The 23,330-nt window shown below is 44.7% G+C and overlaps 1 protein-coding gene across 6 annotated transcripts in view; it reads right to left on the bottom strand.

Annotated features, from left to right (window-relative positions):
• The window catches only part of KALRN (kalirin, RhoGEF kinase), a 750,361-nt gene that overhangs the window by 273,775 nt on the left and 453,256 nt on the right, over positions 1-23,330 (bottom strand). For all 6 annotated transcript variants that reach the window (XM_019553787.1, XM_019553783.1, XM_019553780.1 and 3 more), the window contains exons 12-13: positions 12,910-13,079; positions 10,429-10,603 (exon numbers count right to left, since the gene is read on the bottom strand). In XM_019553787.1, the coding sequence (XP_019409332.1) occupies positions 10,429-10,603; positions 12,910-13,079 (345 nt within the window). The remainder of the gene's footprint in view (positions 1-10,428; positions 10,604-12,909; positions 13,080-23,330) is intronic.

Genomic DNA, 23,330 nt, shown 5'->3' with positions numbered 1-23,330 from the left:
CACGCGCTGGCATAGGGGAATATTGGGGCTGTCATCTTCTTAGCAGGTCTAGGAGCAGAACGAAGCCTGTGGACTGACAAGTAGTGGGAGGGGAGTGAGGAAGAGTGAATTAAGCTGTCACTTTTATACTTCCCAGGAGCAGAGAGCTCTCCGTCCCTTTCTCTCTCCAAGGCTTTAGGTTTTGGGTGACTCTGCATGATGTGACAATACCCTCGCCCACTTCTGGATGATACAAAGAGGCACTGCAGTGGCTGAGTGGGAAGCTGGGCTACTGAAGTATAAAAAGGATGTCATTGCAATGATTTCGCTCCAGTGCTTTCGGATACAGTGTCCCCAAAACCCTCGATATAAACAACTGACTCTGGCTTGGGGAGACCCTCTAGACACTACTCTGAGCTTCACTTTCTGGTGCAAACCCAATGAGCTGCAATTTGAAAGAGGAAATCACTACACATAAAAACAATAAAAAACAACAACTGACAAACAGGAGAGCCTAGGATCTTTCTCATGATGCCTGTTATTTAAAGCCTGTTTTATGAGCCAAGATCTGCGGACCTTACTTCTAACAAAGAAACTCCGCGTTGGCGTGTAGGCAATAAGTCATTATAGAGCCATAAAAAACCCTGCACACCTCTGAACAGACAGCTAATTCACTTGAAAGATTTTGCTAATGTTATAAACTCGGGAAGTGAAACTCAAGTGAGTTGTAAATAACAGTGAAGTGAGTGACTACCCAACAGCTGCCTCCTAGCCCCTTCTAAATTCATGTTCAGGGACGGATGGGAACAGCCAGAGGAGCCAAGGAGTGAAATCAAAGGTACAAGATGTGATAAGATGAAAACCAGGGCCAACAAGATGGGAGTGGTGGAAAATGGGATTTGACAGGTGACAGATGTTAGTGACCCTGGGGTTTTCATGAGAAAAGGTAAAGTATAAAGGACCCCAGTGCATCTCCAGGGCTGAAATGAACTTTAAATGGACCTTGACTGCATGCTGCTGCAAATCCCTACCTAAAAGTTCCTTCCTGGCGTTACTGGTTGTCCATGGGAGGGAGACCTTTGGGTCCCTCATCCTCACCAGCTGAAAGCAATTTCCCTGGAGTGCCGGAGTCTCTGCTTTCACATCATGTGATCCCTGGTTTGAAATACGGAAAAATGACAGCTCTGGCATCCTTGTGTTCAATGAGAAGAGTTCATGGCAGGACTCTGGCACCTAGTTTAAAAACTTTCCTCGAAAGCCTTGGGGAAGCTTCCCTCCAGGGCAAGCCCAGGGAGAGGGGCCAGAGCCAACGAGAGTCTCCATGCTCGGAGAAGTCTTGCTCTTCGTGGGAGAAGGTTGTTGGAAGGCCACAGGCCGGGGTTGTTGCCTATGTTTGAAAGCAGTAAAGAACAAGTGCATGGAATAATTCAGGACTGAACTTGCTTTATTTGTTGTATGCTACCAGCCATCTGAACCATCCATGATGAGTCCTTAGATGACTATGGTTGAAATATAGGACAAAACACATTTATAGGTTTTATCTGCGGATTTGAGGGTATGTTCAAATACAGGAGAATTGCAGATTGATAGCTAGTATCTCCATTAAGGTCTGCCAATGCAGGTCAAATGGTCCTTTGGGTCTCTTACTTTTACCTGCTGAGACCAATCTCTCTGGAGTTACTATGTTCATGTTATAGGAAAGAGACCTGGCTTGAAATTTGGAATAAAACGTGGCTTATATATGATCCAGTTCCATCAACCTGGATGTAGGAAACAATGTGTGAAGTTCTCTGGTTCATCATATGCAGAAGATTAGCTTAGATGAGCATAACATCCCCTTTCCTTTACACATTTACATTGATTTGATAAGGTATGTGGGATATCTGGCCCTAAATAAAGGTATAGCCCTTAAATAAAGCACGGGTTGCTGCTACAGGGTTTAGAAAAGAATGTCTCAAGCTAGACTCTGCTGTTGCTTTGGGACCTGGAGACTTTCAGGCTCTGCAATGCCTATTTTCAGGGGTCAGCCACAATCTGGAATCCACATATTTAGTCAAAGCAAATCATTTGTGCTCACTGTATAAAGAATATCCAGTATGTTAGGGCTGAAGGAAGAAAGAAGACATGACTTTGAGCTGAATGCCAAATAGTTGCCCAGACTCTGGTAAGAAGCAGAAAGCCCTACAGAAGCCAAGAGGGTCTAGCCTAGTATAGCTGGTTTGCCACCACCAAAAGAGAAAGCAGCACATTCCTCTGTAGAGAGAATACCTTTTCCGCAGACAAAATGCAACAATCCAGCTTGGAGAGAACATGCTCGCAGATGGCAACTTTCATTGCAAAATGGATACGGTCCAATGACGCCTAAATAAATGGATGTAGGTGGTGTTTGTGCAGTACAGTTACCTCTGCCAATATTCTGTCTACTCTCCAAACCCCAGAGCAAGTGGGGAAGTTTATATAAAAGCTCCGATCCCCACAGAAACCTAGAAGTGGACCTTAAAGGTACTTCTCAGACCATGTTTGTGAGAAGAACTGAAAAAGAAACAGATGAAGTGGCCTGCAGTTTAGATTTCATCAGCAAAGGAAGAACAAAGAAAAGGGTGGTGGTGAGGGGGGGAAGATTTTCAGATGCACAAATGGCAATTAAATGTCTACCTTCCATGGAAAGTCCAAGATAGCTTACAAAGTAAGGTTGAAGAGAAAAGGGACACATTGTGGGCACATCTACAATTGCATATTAATGTGATGCAATAAACGCTGGTGCTCATTGCACCAGCATTTATTGCTCCTGGGTGCCCAGGACCACAGCAGATTGAGCCAGGTCGGAGCAGCCCTGGCTAGCAGAGGGCCCATGGGACCACCCTGCCACCGAGTGCTGCTCCGACCTGGCTTGCCATGTTGCGGAGTGGCTGGCACAAGGGTGATCCTGTGCGGGTTTAGCCGGTAGGCACCCCCTGCACTGAAGCACTGTCCTGCCCAATCAGTGTCTATGCATGCACTGCTGTGGAGTAAAAAAACTCTGCAGCAAGATAGTACTTGCATTTACAAGTTCTAATCTGCTGCAGAGTTTATTAGTTTCCTGCGGCCTAATAGGGCCATATGTGTAAACACTGAAACGCTTACTGCAGAGCTAATTAGGCAACTCCACAGTAAACATCTCATGCAGATGCACTTAGTAAGATAGAAAAAGAGTATCAGAAAAGGTGTGCATGGTACTAAATAGAAATGAGGTTTGAGCAAATACGACACAGGGTGGAATTATTTCCTCAGGCTAAAGGAAGGGGCTTAAATTTGCACCTTCTCTATAAAGACACCGGGGGCAGCCAAGGAAACAGAGGCATATGTCCCTTGAACAGACAAACAGACCTTCAACAGCTGCTCTTCCCAGGGGACAGCAGCTTTATCCACTGGCTTGGATATTCATAGGAGCCTTGCAGTGAAGACTTCCAGTAAACGTGAGAGCTGCGCCAGTGATAGGGAAAGGGATTTTCAGACAGCCCATTTTCTACCCTTTGTTTTTTATCTATTTCTATTAACCTCCATTTATCTCCGAGGGCTACCGAGTACTTTGGAGGAAGACATTTCCATTAAAGATTCAACTCCTGTTTCTTCTTATATCAAAATGCAGGGGTTACCACTATGTATTTTTGCAGACCTCCTGAGCCCTTGGGAAAGATGGGCTTTCCTGACAGCTGAACAGTAAACCAGGAAGAAAAACAAGCAGGTAGAACAAGGAACATTTAGGAATAACCTTCCAGAAGTGGGAAAGGCACAAGCCCTGTGAAACAGAAGATTCTTTAAAGGCCCAAATGCCATCCTTAACCCATTTTGCACATCTGAAGCTAGCATTACTTAGAAGGTGGTTTCTGTAAACTATCTATGAAGTGAGCCAGAAACACACATTTTATTTTTTCATTCTGATCATTTCCGCTTAGCTGCATTTGATCTTGTTTTCTTTCCAGCCGGGGTGTCAAAATCATTTGGCTCCCAGGCCAGATGAATTACATGGGATTTGTCCGTGGGCTGAGTGAACAGTGCAGGGCTCCCCTGTTCACCCCACATGCTGGATCCTTTTCCTGCGGCACTCGCTCTGGCCAGTCTGGGACTGCGCCGTTGTCCACTCTGGCCACACGGGAACACAAGCAGCACACAGCGCCTGCTCGAGCCAGTCCAGGGTGGGCACAGTGTGCAGTGTAGATCCCACACAGGCTGAAGTGAGCACTGGATATGGTGGGGGGGAGCCCTGGAGCTTCCCCCTTGCACGCTGGATCCAGCACCCGCTTTGGCTAGTCCAGAGCTGTGCCACATACAGTGCCCAAACTAGGACAGATGCTGCATGTGGTGCTCATCCCAGACTGGCTGGAGAGGGCATCATGTGCAACTTGTAGCCTGGACTGGCCAGAGTGGATGCCACCTGCAGTGCAGTCTTGGGCCAGCCAGAGTAGGTGCTGCAGGCGCTGGATCCAGCATGCCGGAGGGAAGGATGGTGCTGGACTGGTCCCAGGTAGGGCCAGCACTAGGAGCTGGGTATGGTTCTGCAGTCAGAGCTGGCCCCTGGGCCATGTCTTTGACACAGACTTAATATAACCCTTCGTGGATACTGTACAAATAATCTGCCAACTACTCACCTCATCAGAGCTATTATATTAGCTTATTAGGGCTACAATAATAGAATGAATTGGTTGGATTATTTAAACATTGCATAATACTGAAGGGCAGTATACACCCAAATAGACATGGCTATGAAGCCCTTAGTGCTGTTTCTGTATATTCATACCAATTCCCTAAGTGCTAGATGCTTTCCAAATACTTAAGCAGAAAAGGTACCTTCTCCAAATGCAAGTTGTGTGTTGGTCAAATAAGTGCACAAAGGGAAAAGGAAAGTTAGGACTAACAATAGCAGGCAATCTGTGTACAGGTCATTTTTTCCCTCTGTAAGCTGCCTAACAGAAGTTGGCCTGTAAGGAGGAGATAGGGGCCTTGTGAATATGTGGTACTATTCAGAGAGGACTATGTGGAAAAGGGCATGGAGATGTGAGAAGCTAAGAAGTGTGGGGGTAAGGATACAGAACAAGGGGGGCCAAGGACAATTCCTTAAAAGATGGGTTAAGTAGATGGGAGAGGCCGAGAGCTACGAAGGTCAGGACAAGAAGATGACATCTGATGTGACAACAAATGGGGACCCAGATACAGCTATCAAAATGACAACGGTAAGGCAGTTTTTAGGCAATACACTGGAATTGCATGCATGAACAGCAAAAGCCTTGATCCTGAAAGTGCAACACAGCCCTCAGAACGTGCTCCCATCAATGTCTCTGTGCAAACTGTGGCAAAGAGTTAGTCATTTCAGCTTGCTTGCTGTCTCCAGAGGGGAAAAGCTTTGCTTACTAACTCACTCTGCAGCAAAATCATTAAACTTTTTCTCTTGCACTCTACTTTGGGTCCACAGTTTGCAGATGGCAGGTCTGAGAGCAGCGAGGCGGGACAGGGCTGGCACAACATGAGACGGTCGAGGAGGTTTGGTCGGGCTGAAGGCTGGTATCACTGTCATCTTTGGAAAGAGAGAAAGGACCTTACAACAGCACAAGAGAGGAGGAATCAGAGAATCACAGGGGTGGACTTCACATTCATATGCCTGATTTACACCGCATGGTCTCTGCTCCTAACCATGGTATATTTGTGCATCTGAGAATGTGGGCCATTAAAAACATACGTACCCCTAGCTATAGTTCAAGCAACACATACTCAAGAAAAAAACATTTTACTTAAGGCATAATTTTCTGTTCTTCATTTCTCTGCTCACTTAGCTGCCAAGTTTATAATAGTGGAACATTACAAGTATTTTAATTATGATGATGGAAAAATATTTTTGTTTCCTAAACTAACAGTGGGATAATATAGTGGTATTAATGTTGATAATGGTTCCATTATGGACCCATAAGAGCCTTTATAAAATCTGAAACAAATGCCTGCAATCTAGTATCTAAGGATTATCCCTGTGTCAATTTGAGCCAATTCAGCTGCTTTTTGAGATATATAATCTAAATATGACATTTAATATACATTTCAAATTGCAAATTTCTTTTTAGCATCACTCAAGTTATTTTCCTTGCTTGAAGGCTAACAGATGTACACATTGCTTAGGCTGATCTGGATATAAAGTTTTCCCATTCTCTGCGATCAGTTCTTAATTAAATATTGTAATTGTTCTAAAATGAAAACTACATTACAAAAAATGTCTCTAACAACTAAAATTATGTGCCCAGCAGGCTCCCTTTGCCAAATCTGAAATGCAGTCACCGATCCCTTTGTAATAATAAGCTTGCATTGGGAGTTCAGATGTTCAGTTTTCAATGATCCCGACATCTGGTGGGAGGGCAAGACAGCAATGCGCAGGCAATCCAGGATGTTTTTGGAGAGTGCTGGGGACAACTTCCTGGTGCAAGTGCTGGAGAGGCCAACTAAGGACTGTGCTCTTTTTGACCTGTTACTCACAAATTGGGAAGAACTGGTGGGGAATGTAGAAGTGGATGGCGACTTGGGCAGTAGCGACCATGAGATGATTGAGTTCAGCATCCTGAGGAAAGGAAGGACCTTGGACTTCAGAAAGGCTGACTTGGACTCAGGGAACGTATGGGCAGGATCCCCTGGGAGGCCAATCTTAGGAGGAAAGCAGTCAAGGAGAGTTGGCTGTGTTTTAAAGAAACTTTACTGAAGTTGCAGGAATGAACTATCCCCCTGCATAGGAAGACTGCAAGTATGGCAGAAGACCAGCTTGGCTCAGCAGGGAAATCTTCTGTAGCTAAGACACAAGGACGAAGTTTACAAGAAGTGGAAACTTGGACAAACAACTAGGGAGGAGTATAAGAGCATTGCTTGGGCATGCAGGGATGAAGTCAGGAAGGCCAAAGCACACCTGGAATTGCAGCTAGCATGGGACGTGAAGGGTAACAAGAAGAGTTTCTACAAGTATGTCAGCAACAAGAGGAGGATCAGGGAAAGTGTGGGTCCCTTACTGAATGGGGGAGGCAATGTAGTGACAGAGGAGGCAGAAATGCCTTTTTTACTTCAAACTTCACAGGCAAGGTCAGCTCCCAGACCACTGCACCTAACAGCACAGCTTGGGGAGAAAGTGAACAGCCAACAGTGGTGAAAGGACAGCTTAGAGACTATTTAGAAAAGCTGCACATGTACAAGTCCACAAGATAAGGAAGTTTGTTTGGCTGAAAGGACCGTAAAGTGGACAGAAAACTGGCTGGATCATCAGGCTCAAAGGGTAGTAGCCAATGGCTCAACGTCTAGTTGGCACTCAGTATCAAGTGGAGTACCCCAAGGGTCAGTTTTGTTCAATATCTTCATCAACGGCTTGGAAGATGGTATAGAGGGCACCCACAGCAGGTTTGCAGATGACATCAAGCTGGGGGAGTAGTAGATACATTGGAGGGTAGGGCTAGGATTCAGAGTGACCTAGACAGGTCAGAGTATTGGGCCAGAAGAAATCTCATGAGGTTCAACAAGGACAGGTGCAAAGTCCTGCACTTAGGATGGAAGAAGCCCGTGGGCAGGTACAGGCAGGAGACCTATTGGCTAAGCAGCAGCTCTGCAGAAAAGGACCTGGGGGTGGCAGTGGACAATAAGCTGAATAGGAGCCAGCAGTGTGCCCTTGTTGTCAAGAAGGCTGACAGCATCCTGGGCTGCATTAGCAGGGATGGTGCCAGCAGATGGAGGGAAGTGATTATTTCCCTCTATTCAGCATTAATGAGGCCACATCTGAAGTGCTGTGACCAGTTTTGGGCCCCCCACTGCAGAAAGGATGTAGCCAAGTTGGAAAGAGTCTGGCCGATGGCAACGAAAATGGTTCAGGGACTGAGGCACATCATTTCTGAGGACAGGCTGTGGGAACTGGGCTTCTTCAGTCTGGAGAAGAGAAGAGTGAGGGGGAGTTAATAGCAGCCTTTAACTCCCTGCAGGGGGTTGCAAAGAGGATGGAGCTGGGCTGTTCTCAGTGATGGCAGATAACACAACAAGGAGCAATGGGCTCAAGCTGCAGCAAGGGAAGTTTAGGTTAAATATTAGAAAAATCTCTCTCATGAAGCACTGGAATGGGTTACCCAGAAAGGTGGTGGCATCTCCATCCATGGAGGTTTTTAAGACCCAGCTAGACAAAGCCTTGGCTGGGATGGTGTATAGATGGGGCTGGTCCTGCACTGAGCAGGGGGTTGGACTAGATGTGACCTCCTGAGGTCCCTTTTCACCCCTCATTTTCTACGATGTTATGTTCTCATAATAATAATCAGCAAATCATCACTGATGGCTCATTCACCTTCAAGTTCCTACTTAAGCAAAATGCCAAACTTTAAAAACCTGATAAATAATAATAATAAGCTTGCACTGGGAATTGAGATGTTCACTTTTTATACCCTGACATTTGCTTGTCAGACATCTGTGTATCCATACTGGGATAAACCAGAGAAAAACCTGGACTCCATACTCAGTTGTAATACTGACTGACTGATGGTTCTTGAGCCAGAGCCATCACTGTTCTGAGTCTCAGCTTCTGAAGAATAAAAATGAGATAAAGATACCTACCCACCTTGGGGAAGTGCCTGGAGCACTGCATAAAGGCCAAGCCTGCTGCTTTTATACGGCTGAAGGCACTATGAAGCCATCTTGCCCTGCAGAGCATTATTTGAATCCCTACTGTGATCTTGGTCCCAATAGGTTTTGTAATGAAGTCTAGAATAATCCCCACGGTTTGGAGGTCTTAAAAGCGTCTGACCCCACTGTAACCATACAGTATATGTTGAGGGTGAACATATATGCCTGTTCCATGCCCACAGGCACATTTTATTTCAATCTAATAAAGTGCATTGTTTGTGCATGCAAATAAATGCCCATGAAGAATGAGTTATTAAATATTCAGCATTTGTCATTTTGTGATACAAGATTCGAAAGTTATGGCAGGTATTTGAATGGTGAATGTTGATAAGGCAACCACATACACAAACATATCATATGTGCAATTTATTTGTGTATGCACATACACACGTGTATATGCATATATGTGTATGTACACATATACAGGTGTATATTTTATGTTTATATATGTACATACATATATAAAAAGCACATATATTTATACACATACACAATATAAATATGCATGCATAAACATAAATATAAATACTGTATTTATACTCGTCTGCATACATGTATGCTGATACTCATACATACACACACAGTATATTGCAAGTCCCTGAGTGCTTGTGGGTAAACGGTATGCAAAGAACTATTTTAATCAGACTGTTCACATTTATTGTAATAGTAAACATCACAGAGTAGCTTTCACTAGGATGCCCAGCTGTGCAGAAATAACTGGAGAGCTTGGGTACCGTTTTGTATCTTTTGCATCAATGCATCCAGGAATTCACATTCACAGCTTTTCATTATAATTTTGCACGTAGGACTTTGCTTGTCATCACTTAAAATAAACTGTCACCTCTGAAGTGTGCTGTAGTACTCTAGAGCTCCCATTAGCTGTCAGTACAGACCTCCAGAACATTTTCTGAATTGTGACACCTTCAGGAATATATTATCATAAAACACCTCAAACAAAGTGCCACATTAACAGGTTGATTTACTCCCAGCAGTGGCTTGGGACACTCACAAGTAAAAAACAGAAGCAACTCCATACCTCATATGGGCCATGTATGTTAACACACTGTACATTCGATGAATTAACATCCATGTCCTTAGTATCACATGCAATCTGTGTTACTGTATATAGTTTAACAGATCGGTTCCAAATCTCTTTCTACGTTACTCAGTCCAAGAATGCCTTAGTCATTTAATACACTGAACAGTTTTTTCTACCCAGTTTTCCCTTTCAAAAAGCAGTCCAAGGGTAACACTGTAAGACTTTTATATCACTGTGAACAGAGAAACAAAATAAAAACCTCGATGAAAAACATCGTGTTTCCTTTTTTCACCCTTTATTGCAAAAAATCACTGTTACACGTGTATCCTGTTTTCTAAGAGATCTCTTGCTTTGGTACTCAATATTTTGTTTTACTCAGAGGCTCGGTGCTGGGAAGTATGTCCGAAGAGGCAATTCTCACCGGCAAGTCAGAAGGAAACGTTCAGAGGACATACCAGCAGCCTGCTACAAAACTGGGCACCAAAGCACAAGATATGCTGACGCAGTCAGCTGAGCAGACGTGATCCTATCTTATCGTATTCTCTTAACATGTCACCAAAGTACATTACTGCTGGTTTCTAGATTTCTACTGTGACACCTGACTTTTACTCGCCCTGTCGTTCCAGTCCACAAGCATCATCAAACTCTTCGGAGATTTCGAGGACCGCCGTGTATCCTGGCAGAGTCATGGTCCCCCCCACCGCTCCATCACACCAGGTCTACCTTCCTCCGGCCCCCGAGCCAGTTCTTACCTCGATGGTGTACTGCTCAAAGATCCGGAGCTGAAGAAAAATGTCTAGCTTAATTTTCCTCTCATGGAAAAGCTCTTCCATCTGTACCTGGGCCTCGTCGAGCTGCTGAAGGACAGATTCAATGTGGCTGATGGAGCTATTGTGTGGAGTCTTATTGTTGGAAACCGCTGAGTCCCTGGGGTAAAACAGGGAGAGGGGTTAAAGCAGAGCAGCAAAGCAAGCAAAGAGCAAGAACGAAACGCTCCCGATTCCACGCGCGGCCGAGGAGCGAGCCCAAGCACAAAGGGCTGGAGGAAGGTGTGCGGCACGCTCATTTCTTCTGCTAGCTGAAACCCTGCATTTCCTGAGCTCGGCTCAGAGTCCGAACAATGAGCGCTTCCTTTCGCACGTTGTGACACTTTGACCCTTACACACTGACGGAGACCGAAGGGCTGCGGGTGGAGGGGGATGACACAGAAAGCTGAGCTGATCTCTGGAGGGGCCTGGCTGGCAATCCCATTTAATTCTGTTGCGAGTGACCCACTTCTTTCTACTCTCGGGCTGACTCAGAAGCATCAGCAGCTGAGCGGCTATGAACAGACGAGTGGATCTTAGCAGGACACATTCAGGAAAACAGTTGCTCTTTGCTTGTGGATTAAGGGAATCCAAATGACCAGCATCTGAGACGGAGGAATCAATATCCCCTTGATAAGCGAGCATCGAAACTTAGCAGAATGTGACAAAACAGGGTAAACTTCCAACTTTATAACCGTCTGAAAACACTGCAGGGCAGAGCAGGACTTGCCTTTACGCAAGCGTCCACAGTGATGGGTCCGGGCACAGGGACTCTTCCCCTCTTTCTGAACCCACCACGGTGGGCAGCTCAGAAGCTGCTCCTTCCATCGACCTTCTGGACACACGTCGTGGTAAAGGAGGAGGCAGGAAGAGGGGCTGCGGCACTTCAAATGCCAGACTGGGTACGGGAAGAGCGGGTGCAGGCTGCACCAGCCTAAAGCAGCGCTCTGTTTAACGGACCAGAGGGAGGTTTTGCAGGGAGATGGGGCAGAAACTGCTTCCATAACAGTCAAGTTTCCCCTGCTTTGTTGTCCCGTATTTGATGCAACAGATCTGAAGCCCGAGAGCCAGTTTACAGCCCTGGGTGGCATCATCCCAAGAAGAAACCAAAGCTTATTTGAAGTCATGGTTACTCTGGGGCAACTTGTTGGCTCAGCTGGGTGGGGGGCAACTTATAACTCAACGTAGCATGCCCTCTCCACCCTCCTGGCCAGCTCACTTGTACAAAAGATCCACAAACTCCCTGTGCTTCCTTCCGCCCAGAGCGAGGAATGCGAGGTAGGGAGTCCCTGTCCTTCCCTGCGTGCCAGGGTGAGCCCTGAGCAGTGGCAGGGTGAAGCAGAAGCATTTACCATCCCTTCAACTCCTGGGTAGCGGCAGAGCCTGGAGCCGCAGTCCAGCCCTGTACTGTGGAAGCTCTTGTGGCAGCATATTCCTAATTGCACACGGAGGAGGTTAGCCTGTTACCTGTACAGTTGCATGGAGAAGTAGAGCGGAGCATGACTCTGAATGCTAATGAACTCATTTACATACTTAATCAGCACTGATTAAATGCAAGGAAAAGCTATAATGTCTCCTCTATTTTTAGTGAGGATCACTTGGTTCCTTTTTGCACAGATGGTGAACAGTTCTCTATATACTTCAACCATCTCCACAACACAGAGCTTATTAAGCTAGGTTTAGCCCTCAGTAAAAACCAGTAAAACTCCCCTGAAGTTAAGCCGGTATAAAACCAGGATCAATGGCAGCAGAAAGAGACCTTCAGACTTCAATTTGTTTGGGAAATTTGTTCCTATATGGCATGAATACTAGTTAAATCATTTGTATTTACCAAGACAGCAGAAACATTTCAGACAATCAGTCAACTAATGCATTCTGTATCAGTTAAAATGAGTAGTTTTAATTCACAATGCAAACTGAAGCGATAATAGTAGGCACTGCTTGACAGGATGAATAAGCCCCCCCCAGACACAGCTAAATGGAAAGATACTGTACAGCATGAAAGAGTGTAGCCTGTTGTACAAATACGCATGTTTTATTTAGAAGCATGCAGCTTCCACATGGCAAGAGTAATCATATAAAATCACCAGGCCGCAGCTCACAACCATTTAACAATCTTCCATAAATACCCACTTAAAATATTCACCTGAAACACATTTAATCTGAGTCACGTTAGGCTGCCTATCGAGCTACCCATCCATCATCTGTAGTGGCCCATGCCGATTCGTAGACTTTCCTTGTCAGACTACACAAATCACTTCTCACAGTTTCAATAAAACATTGTGAGAGCCCGCATCATCATAAGTATAATAGGAAATGAATAAATCCTCCTGTTAAATTCTAACTTAAATTCCCCCATTAAATAGTGCCTAAGGCACAACATTTCATCAGGCTTCCTGCCATCGCTCCTCAAGGTGGAACATTTACCTGAGCTGCTGGATCAGATCTTCCCCTTCCTTAATAACGTTGAGAGTAGCATCCAGGGTAGCTGTCTGCTGCTGCTGGAACTGCTTGATAAGCTCCTGAACGGCATCCACTGAATCAGCACAGACATCCTCTAAGAGCTCCTTCTGCAGATCTTCCATCCATGTCCACAGCTGTGAAGGAGGGGAAGGAAATACAAATCAGAGAGAGAGAGAGAGAGAGAGGGGTTGAGACTTAACCCTTTGATTCTCTAATCCCAGCTCAGAAAGCATTAATCAGGACTCCACATGAACATTATTTCTGATCCTAAATGACAAGTAAGCTTGGGTTTTCAAACCCAAATGGGTGTGTTGGGTACTGAAGTCGGGTTGGTGGAATTGAATTTTAAGCAACAGAGTGAAACAATCACAGCAGAATATCAAACAGTCATTTTTCAATCAATTTGCATTTCAGTCTCCCATATATCACCATCGCCTAAAGTGAATGGTATGGTTTGAATTAACTCTTCATCCAACTAACGAATTATAACCCCTTCTTGACAGAAGATGAGCCCCTTAACTCCCACTGATTTTGCCTCTAATTGCATGTATTCAGCGCTCTGCAGCATTAACCCTAAGAAGATGCATCAAGCCCGGGTCAGCTCTGTCGGGCCAAGCAGCATCCCATAGAGCATCTCTGAGGCATAATCATGTCTCTAAGAATTTGGCTTTTGGACCTAACAACACCCAACTGAAATAGGCTGCATGTTTTTACTAGAGGTGAGGACTTCGTGGGTGATATCTTTTAATGGACCAACTGCACTGGGATGAATTCAGACAAGCCTGTGTTTTTACTAGGCAGCGGCGAACCCCTTATCAAGTTTGTACCGATTCATTAATCCCAAACCATTTTGATCATGGGATTATTAAGTTTTAGACTAAAATTTGCAGCCAGCTATCCTGTGGATAACCGAACAATGACAGACATCCTAGTCCCTAGACGGGAACAAACCCCCTCTAAAATGTACGGCGGTTTCCCATCAAGCATGACTTGAGGAGTCGGTGTAAAAGTGTACCAGTCGAGCTGGCGATTTGCCAGAAAATCTTATTGGCTCTTATGTGCGAATGTTTTCCACTTAATGTGCATCCTATTAACCCATTTTCTGCTGGTCTTCCCGCAGCTCCAAGGCCTGTACCAGGAAACGCCTGGCTGAATTGTTGGGATTTCAGCGAGAACAGAGCCGATGCACAGGGCAACGATGAGACTGTATTTTGTCTGCTGCTTCTGGCAATTACAAACCAATTCATCTTGAAGGGAGGCAGAGAAACACATTAAGGACTAGAGAGATGCTTGCGTGGGAGAGTCTGTGGAGCTGGTAAAATCACGTTACTGTTCAGGAGGCCAGCTGGACCATAAACCGGTATGATTTGTTGATAAGAGTATATGAAGCCTGCACATCTAAGCAGAATAGATGAGGAGCAGCCGTTCAGAGAAAGCTACATGTTTCACAACATAGAGCCCAGAGCCTCATATTAGGTTTGCAGTGGTATAACTCTACTTATTTCTCAGGAGTTCATCTTGATCTACACTGAGATGCACATATTCAGAAAATCTGACCCTATGCTCTCAATGGAAAACTGAGTCACTGAGCTTCCTGTGCTGCTCCTCGAGGAGATGTTTCCTGACTTTTTTATGGCTACTCACAACCCCCTTAGAAAAAACATTTTTAAAGATGTCCACTGGTTTGGGGCTAAATTTCCAGGAGTCCCTCTCCCAAAATCGAAGCATGCAGACTTATTCTTGAAATCTTGGTCGAACCTCCTCTCCTTGAGTTTGTCCAGGAATAGCGTATTCTGTCTACTGCACAGCTACTGTGATGTACTCCTCAGTTCATGCATTTGTGCAAAATTCTTCGACAGTTTCTGCTAAAATGCATGTTACAAGCGTGGGTATTACATTAGTGTAAAAACAAACAGAATTGAAAGGCCTGAATTCATATATTAAGGAAGAGGGGGTAAGCACATTTCAATAACCAAGTCAGTGGCTTAGTGAAGGTTTTAGTTCCAGCTCTTACATTTTGGGAAACCAGCAGAAAGAGGAAAAATGCTTTAAAGTAGATGAGTTACCTAAGAGTTTCCTATACAAGTCAAAATTATACCACTGCCATTAAAACTCTTCCAGTTGTGCTAGCCATCTACAGTTGTCAAGGAATGCTATTTATTTGCAGATATTTTCAAACTATTCACCCATTTTTTTGTGTGCAAGAATCCATACAAAAGTGTTGTATTTTGAATACTTATTAAAGATTCAATCCACATTTAGGGCTAAACCCTACTCTGATCTGAGCTGATACGGTGTTTTACAATTAACTTGTATAGGACTAGCCTCAGATACATTTCCTTCTCTGCCTAGTACCTGGATTTTCCTTATGTATGGCTAAGTAAAAGATTTGATAACTACAGAGAGCAAGAAGGTACGTGGGGAAACCATCTTGAAACAAGGTGCTTGTTTTCATGAATGCTTTCTGCTTTCTTCATGCTTGGTTGTTTTTTCTATGTACAAAAGAAAAGAAAGCCCAAAAGCACAAAGAGTATTCTTAAAAATATATATATACGTGTACACACGTGCATGTGTGCGCACGCGCAAATACACACACACACACACACACACACACACACACACACACACACACACACACACACACACACAGAGAGTTATATCTTTAAGGAGAGAAACTGTTCCCCAACCAGGAGTTTCTCACTTTCTGAACATACAGTCCTTACGAAAGAAGAGGTATATTTTCAAATGTACCCAACTGACTTCAGCCTTGTTTTCAGAAGTGATTCAGAAATTTAGGAGTCAAAGTTTCATGGACAGCCTATGGGATTTAGACTCCTACCTGCCCACATCTCCTCTGATAATGAGTCTCATTCTCTTAAATCAATTAAGTATTTTAAAAATCTTCTACAGTACATGCATTTAGCACTGAGTCATGCATATGATTCAGATAGCACCTGAATATGTGAACTCATATTAACCTCAGATCTTTCCAGAAGTTGACCTTTGATTTCAAGGATTTACATAATAAAAGCTATCAGAATTTAGGTCATCCTTGGCTCAGAGGGTTTTAATCTTTTCGAGTCTGCTACTCCCTGGGAAATTATAATACAAAGAACCAGTCAGTATTAATAAGATTAAGAAGATAGTTCAGAAACAATTTGCAAAGGGAATTGGAGTCCAGATGATTGTTATTTCACACCTCCTAGGTGTCGTGCTACTACCAATCTTGAGTGGAATAAATTACCACTCAGTCTTTTCTTTTTATGAGTCACGTCGTGAATGCTACAATACTGTGGGTGCATCTACACATGCACTTTACTGCAGACTTGACTAATTAGCTCAGCAGTAAAGCATCACCATCTACATACGCACCAGAATTAGGGTGCAGTAAACTAATTAACTCTGCCACAGGATAGTACTGTCAGGGACAGTACTGTCTTATGGTGGAGTACTTTACTGCACTGAAACACACATCTAGACATTGACCGGGGGTGCAAATTGCACCTGGTCAGCTCAGCCAGCCAGGGGAACTGTCCACCCCAGCTCGAATTGTTGCTGTCCTGGGTGCACGTGTAGACATTGCACCCAGGAGCAGTTCACTCAGGCTCAAAGTGCTCTGGAGTTTATCACGTTGCATGCATTGCACGTGTAGCTGCACCCTGTTGTGTAAGCTCAAGCTGGTGGTTAAATGAAATCCAGAAACCACACCGAGTTTGTTCTGTGCTTTCAGGCTTGACATTTAATACTTATGCTGCTACTGTGTTGATTAAAAACCCAACCCCCCTTACTATTAAGATCCTAAGTCATCAGACACTGATGAAATCCAAAGGCTTCCCCAGTCAGAATAAAGCATGCTGTAGCTTACTCCTAAGCAGCCGGTGTACTTAGGACAAGTACAGAGGCTCTGTTTTTCAGTGAAACCCTGCACATTTCACAACAAAGGTTCCGGTACACATTTGTGGAAGCCAAGGTTTCCAGCTGTGTTTTTAGCATCAGCAAGATTTGCACATGTAGCTGTTTGTAATTTTTGTAGTAAGTGCTGAAAATCTGCAGGACCTCAAAATCAAAATGGTCTCCTTTTCATCTCACTTAGCATCTAATACAACCAGAAAAGATCAATAATGCCCAACAACTGAAAGGAATGAACAGAGACAATTGTCTTTGCTTGCTGATTTGAAATCACTGATTTAGGGTTTGGCATAGAAAACTGTGGGTGCAAATACTTGTGCTTTAGCAGTTAACAACCTGACTTGCAGCTATAAAGTTATATCAATGTGAAAAAGTTGTCCTATACTGCAAAAGCAGCTGGGAGGAATCTTTGGCATTAAATGCCCATGAGAAAGCTGCATGTAGATTTTTTTAAAGGCAACCATGGTTTCTAAAAAGAAAATAAAAGGTCTCAACTCCCTGATTATGAGATGTTTGCTCTGTCAAAAAGAGGTCTTTTTTTTTTGGACCATCTGCCCCTTTTCTTCTGTATTGTAGCAACTTCCTCTTTGTTCTTCTCTACTACAATATGTAGGCAGCTTCCCTCAACTGAAGAAACAATACAGCTCTTTATTTTCAGCTTTTTCATCTGATGCAGAACCCTTCAGTTTGCTCAAGTACTTAATGAGACCACTTACTGGAGATTTGAAGGACGTTTGTGCCTGTTACCTAGAAATTAATGCCTCTGACTTAGAGCAAGGGACCACTTTAAGCAAAAAACTAAGTCTATAAGAGATTGTTAAGAAAACCTTGACTGCGTGATTAGAATAACTATTCGATTCTGCGCTATGCCAGCGTTGAACGTGGTTATTTTTAAACACCATTGTTGACTCGGAGTCCCCCAAAAAGCATTTTAACAGTATTTAGTGACAATGCTTGTAAAAAGCAGGATGAGAAGCTGGTAAATTGAATACCACAATCCATGATAACTATTGTGACTCTTTACATTTGGATTAATCATTCAAAACAGGCGCATTAAAGGAAATAGGCAGCTGACTTAAGTACAGACAGTCAAAAAGCCCGAGGCAGAATTAATCTAATCTTTGCAGGTTTCTATAAGCTCAATTTTGACTTGGGAAAGGCAGGTGGAGGCCTGCACTGGTCCAGGCCGGAAGGTGGGGGGCGTTCAAGCTTGCTTCCCAGCCAAGCCGCTCATCCACGTGGGGCAGGAGGAGGAGGGAGAATCTCCTCCTTAGCCAGGGAGCTCTGAGTGCACAAACCAAAACTTAAAGGCTAAGTACAGAGAGTCAAAAAGCCCGAGGCTGAATCAATTCAATCAAGATGCGCTGGCCGGCCCAGGGAACTTGCACTGGGGCCTGATCCTGCCACCTATGGAGTGCTCCCATCCCTGCTGCCCAGTGCAAGTCTGCTTTGGGCTGTCTGGTGTGTCCTGCTGGAGCCTGGCACGAGCAACTCTGGGGACTTGTACCAGGCAGCAGGGCCCAGTCCTTCTTTCTACGGAGCTGGCTGGGCCAGGTGGGGAAATCCCTCACCCCAGCTGGGAAGACTCTTTTCCCCACTCCCGCTGCGTGTTAGTGACTTGTGCCAGTCTGTCTTGGGAGGGGCAGGGGCAAGTTTTGCAAATGAGGTTTGGGGCCAAGGCTGGGCAGCTCTGTTGCCCTGCCCACCCAGCCCCCCGCTCCATACGACTGACAAGTAAAGGCTGGGGTACAGAGGCATTGCTGCCTCGGGTTTGTGACAGCCATGGGGCAGGGCTGGCCCTGGCTCAGCCAGAGCAGACAGTATAGCTGAGTCTAGCCTGCCTGCCCTGCAAGGGGGTAAGTGGGGTTCCCGATGCATCCTGGGATGCTGCGAGACTGGTACATAATTTGAGTCAGGAGGGAATCTGGGCCAGCAATTCCATAGACCGGTTAATCTATATTAGTTAAATCTACTACATCCAACCAGGTTTATCTTAAACTGGGTTTGCCCATTTTAAAACCGCTTTATATGCACTGAACTTCTGTTGTGTTACAGCTTTGAGCTGGTTCCTGATTGCTTATACAGTTTTATGTGTTACTTCTGTCCCTAGCCAAGAAGGTCAGATAGGAGATAGATGAGCACCCCCAAAATGGATGTCTTTGGTAGCCCAGTTGGTTAACGGCTATTGGATCAAGGAGCTAAAACAGTATTCAGAAAGAAATAAAGCAAATATGTGGCTTCTGCGCTCAGATATGATTTGTACTGATGGAATTGCACTGACTTCAGTGATGTGTGTGGAAAAGGAAACAAGTCACGGTGAGAAAATATAACAGATCTCTCCAGAGAAAGACAGGTCAAGTTATCAATGTTTTTCTCTTCCTAACATGGGCAACTGGTGCCACCTTAGTCGAGGGGAGCATGTGCCCCCCTCCCCCCCAGCCACCAGGCAGCCACCAGGGGAGGATCTCCCTATGGCCAGTCTCACCAACAGGGGAGACTGCAAAGTGACCATGGTGCTCCTAATCCCCGGCCAGCGCTTGCAGGGGAGTAGCACTGGCACTCCTGCCCGCCCCCCTGCCCATCGCCTAAGTGTGAATGTGGTCGGTCAGGGGGTGCACCAGCACGCTCAGGGGGTGGACGTGCACCTCCTTGTACCCCTTATGCATCGCCACTGCTTCCTATAAGCCAAGTGCACAGGAACCCACTTTGAATAGTAGCACCTCATTGTATCACAGTATGCAGGAGGGGGTCCCATGGTCTGAAATACTGAACATAGGGCTGAGCTGTATCCATTTCTTATTCCTGATATTGTCTCTCCTGATTTAGGTCCATTCAGGAGAGCACTTCAGCATGTGCTTCACTTTAGGCACCTGCTTAAGATCTGTGGTAAACTATGGCTTCACTGTGTGGATTTGGGGCATTGCTTTTTCTTTCGACTTCAGTTTCCACAATGTTAAAGTGGTGATTATACGTCACTGTAATTGTGAGTATTCATTAGCTTATGTTCACACAGTCCTCTGAATATGCTCTGTATTTTTAAATTCAAGGAACTGTTGCTATGTGTCTGCATGGTATTCACAAAGAGCCTGGATGTGCAATACAGCAGACAGAAATCATTAGCAATACACTATGGCAAAAATATATCAATAGCAATAGCAAAAATATATCAAGTGCTAAAATGTTAGTGATTGGATGCCACTGGTCATGTCGCACGATGAAGGCCTCCACGATGAAGTGATATCCGTGGTACATTGTCTGACAGGAAGAGCTGTGACTAGACACCGCTTCCAAAATGCCACGACGAGCAACTTCCACGAGGAGACGCGGCTGAGCAGTGACGTCCCTCAGCGAGGCGGACACCACCAGCACGCTCGTGAAGGAAGGACGCGAGGAGGGAAGAGAACAGTTTGTGAAGAGAGGATCTTATCCCTTCTTAACCTACTTGCTTTCTCTTTCCTTCGCCAACTTCTTGACATTCATGCTTGGCTAGGCTGCATCTGGTGATTCTGTATGCTGAAGAGCTTTAATTAGTATCCTTGCCGATGGCAAAAGAATTTGCAATGCTTAGACATCTGATGGGTTTTTCTTCCCAAGTTCTGCATGGCCCAGACTGATACAACACAGAATAATCTCTTCTCGAGGCGGATGTGCTTCTGGCAACTACACTTGCATCAAGGGAGCATATTGATCCATTACCCCAAGGATGTGTATAGGTATTTCAGGGGCTGGCCACCCTGCAAAATGAAGGCAGCTTTACAGAGGAGTCAGATTTTCGTGCTCTGTGGTTCTCTTGCTATCATCATGAATTGCAAAATGTCTTTCCCTGTAAGGACTGTTTTATTTTTAATTTAAGTTGTCTGTAATTATGAATCTGGAGGCAATTAACTGCAGAAATTGCAGAGCAGGCCAAATCTGGCACTCAGCCATGGTGGTGTAAATCTGGAGAAATGTCACTGAAGTTAGCACAAAAGGAGGATCTGGTACTGGGGGAGTGTCTAACAGCTGCAGAGCCATGCGCTGAGGCATCAGTGGTTTATCCAGATAGGGGAAGTGCCGTGAGGTTTCTACTCTAAACTACAGTAATTGTTCTCTGGCTCTACATCTGTTATAACTTCTCAGTCCAGGAATATCAGTATCCCTTTCTCGCTACACTTTCCCTACCCTTTGCTGAATGTAACACAATTTGCAGCTCCTTTGTGACTCCTTCCCACTCTGAATTTTACAAATAAATCATTTGCAACAATTTTGAATCCCTCTGTAAAAATTTTCTGAGGATTAAATAAACTGCTTTGAATGTCTTTAAACAAAGAGTCCTGTTCAATCTATCAGTTTAAACTATCTTTGACTGTTTGAACTGATCTTATAGGGCTCTTATGCAGTTTACGCTTAAGACGTGATTAACTAGTTAATCACATCTTAAATAGTGACCTGGCCACATGTTTGTTCAATTAATGGTGCGATAAAACCGGGAATAAGCAGCAAAATTATTACACAAAATATGTATGATAACTTTGTGTCTAGTTCCTATCGTGACTTTAATTGAATGTGTGGTTAGTGCTCCCAGCCTCTGGAGCACACTCGAGCCTTTCAAGACTCCCGTGTGCTCCAGAGGCTGGGAGCGCCCGACTGCTACTTTCTAGCGGTGATGTGACATGTGTGGCATGGCAGGAGGTGAAATTATTGGGATCCTGCATCCGATCCCATCATGCCTTTAAATTAACATCTGTCAGGGGCCATAGAGTGCATGGGACACTGGCACTTAATGGGGAATGGAAGATGAATTTGAGTGCTGGGAAAATCAGTAATTCATAGTATGCTTTTAATGAAGACTGATAAATAAGGAAACTGCTGTAGATACTGGCAGCCTGTACTCTTGGCTGTGAATACTTCAGATAGTGCTGTAAGCTCAGACACTGAATCTGGGAAAACCCTCCTCTCCAAAATGTGGGGGTATCAATTTAATGTAGCCTTTAATGTCCGAAAAAAGGACATGTTCAAAAAGTGTGCTGACCCATAGAAGGCCACATAAAACACGCTGCGGCTGCAGAATGAAGTTCTGGAGTTGTGAAGGCCAGGGGACCTGCAGGATTAAACCAGGTAGCACCTGGTCAGATGAGGGTGAGGAAGGGAGGGAGGTACAATTGTAATGATGATCCAAGAAAAATCACAGATGAGTGAAAGGAGAAGGAGGACTATGTAGTGCATAGTGAAAATGTGTCATGTTTGATAGGAAGCCAAGAAAATCTTGTGGCAGGAGAGTGGGAAAGTTACTTTGACGCAGCTGGCTCTGCCCCACTGCTTGCCATGCTTACTGAAATGTTGCCTATATAGTTTTATTTACAAGCTTTTGGCTCTAGCTGGCTTTTTTTTTTAAGAGATCACAGATGGCAGAATTTTTTTTCAGTAGGGGCCTGGCCACATTTCAGACTTTTCTGATCAGGAGCACATCGGGCTGCCAGGATACCACAGCTCTGATTCTCAGCTCCTTAATCCTTTGGAAAAGAACTTTATTTCTAGATAAAAATGAACTGGACCTACAGCCAGATTTGCCAATCAGGCTGTCCTGTATGCAGAGTTTTGCTACCCATGCTCATCACGTGAGAGCTTTAACCAGACCGGGACCTTCTGGCATCTCCTGGCATTTCCACCAGTCCGAGATCTGAAGTCAAAGGAAGCAATGCACGTGTATCTGAAGCTTGGATTCGTTCCTGCTTTGGATACTCCTGAATAATCAGCTGATGGTGCCTCGAGCTGAGCTTATGTGAACTTATATGCATATATCATTTGAATTATTTAAGCAGAGCTCCAACGATCTCCAACTATTCAATCGAGAACAGTATTTTGTTACTGCCGTCTCCAGAGAAGAGTCTTGGAAGCTTCTGCTCCAGTCCTGTTTAGCTCACAGCTCGTTTCATCTACACACGGCCTAGGAAAACCATTGCGTGTTACTGTGTGTTGTATCAATTGGCTGTGTGCTGGGACCACTTCATCTATTCTTTGCTCCCTCATCCCTCTTCCTTGGGAATGTGTGAAGATCAGGGCATCTTCAAGCAACCACCATTGATTTGAAACTCATCTCATCACAAAAGCGTTGATTTTATCCCCTCAAGAGCAGAGTCTTCTGCCCACAAAGATGCTAAGCCACAGTATGCTGGTCGAAGGCCCTGAGGAGGCAAGAGTCATAACTCGGCTGGAGTAAACTGAAGGTCTGGTCCTTCATGGTTTTCAAAGAGGGACGATATTTCCAAAGACAAACTAGGTGGCCTTGAGACTCCCAGCAGGGACTTTTATGCCATCTGAGAAGCAAGACTTGCAGTTGTTCAGCAAGACACACAACATTTGATGCAAGCTCTGAAATGCCCAAGAGCATCAAATACCAAACCAGTGAATATTATGTGTGAAAAGCTAGCTGTGGTCATTCTTGGAGTGACTGACACTTTTTAATGTGCTATGAAGGAGGGGGCTACAGCGTTGAG

This window comes from Crocodylus porosus, unplaced genomic scaffold, assembly GCF_001723895.1.
Source record: "Crocodylus porosus isolate Cpor-Errol unplaced genomic scaffold, CroPor_comp1, whole genome shotgun sequence".
In the NCBI taxonomy this organism is placed as follows: Eukaryota; Metazoa; Chordata; order Crocodylia; family Crocodylidae; genus Crocodylus; species Crocodylus porosus.
The sequence above is the reverse complement of the archived record's forward strand: the minus strand, read 5'-3'. Positions and strand labels throughout refer to the sequence as shown.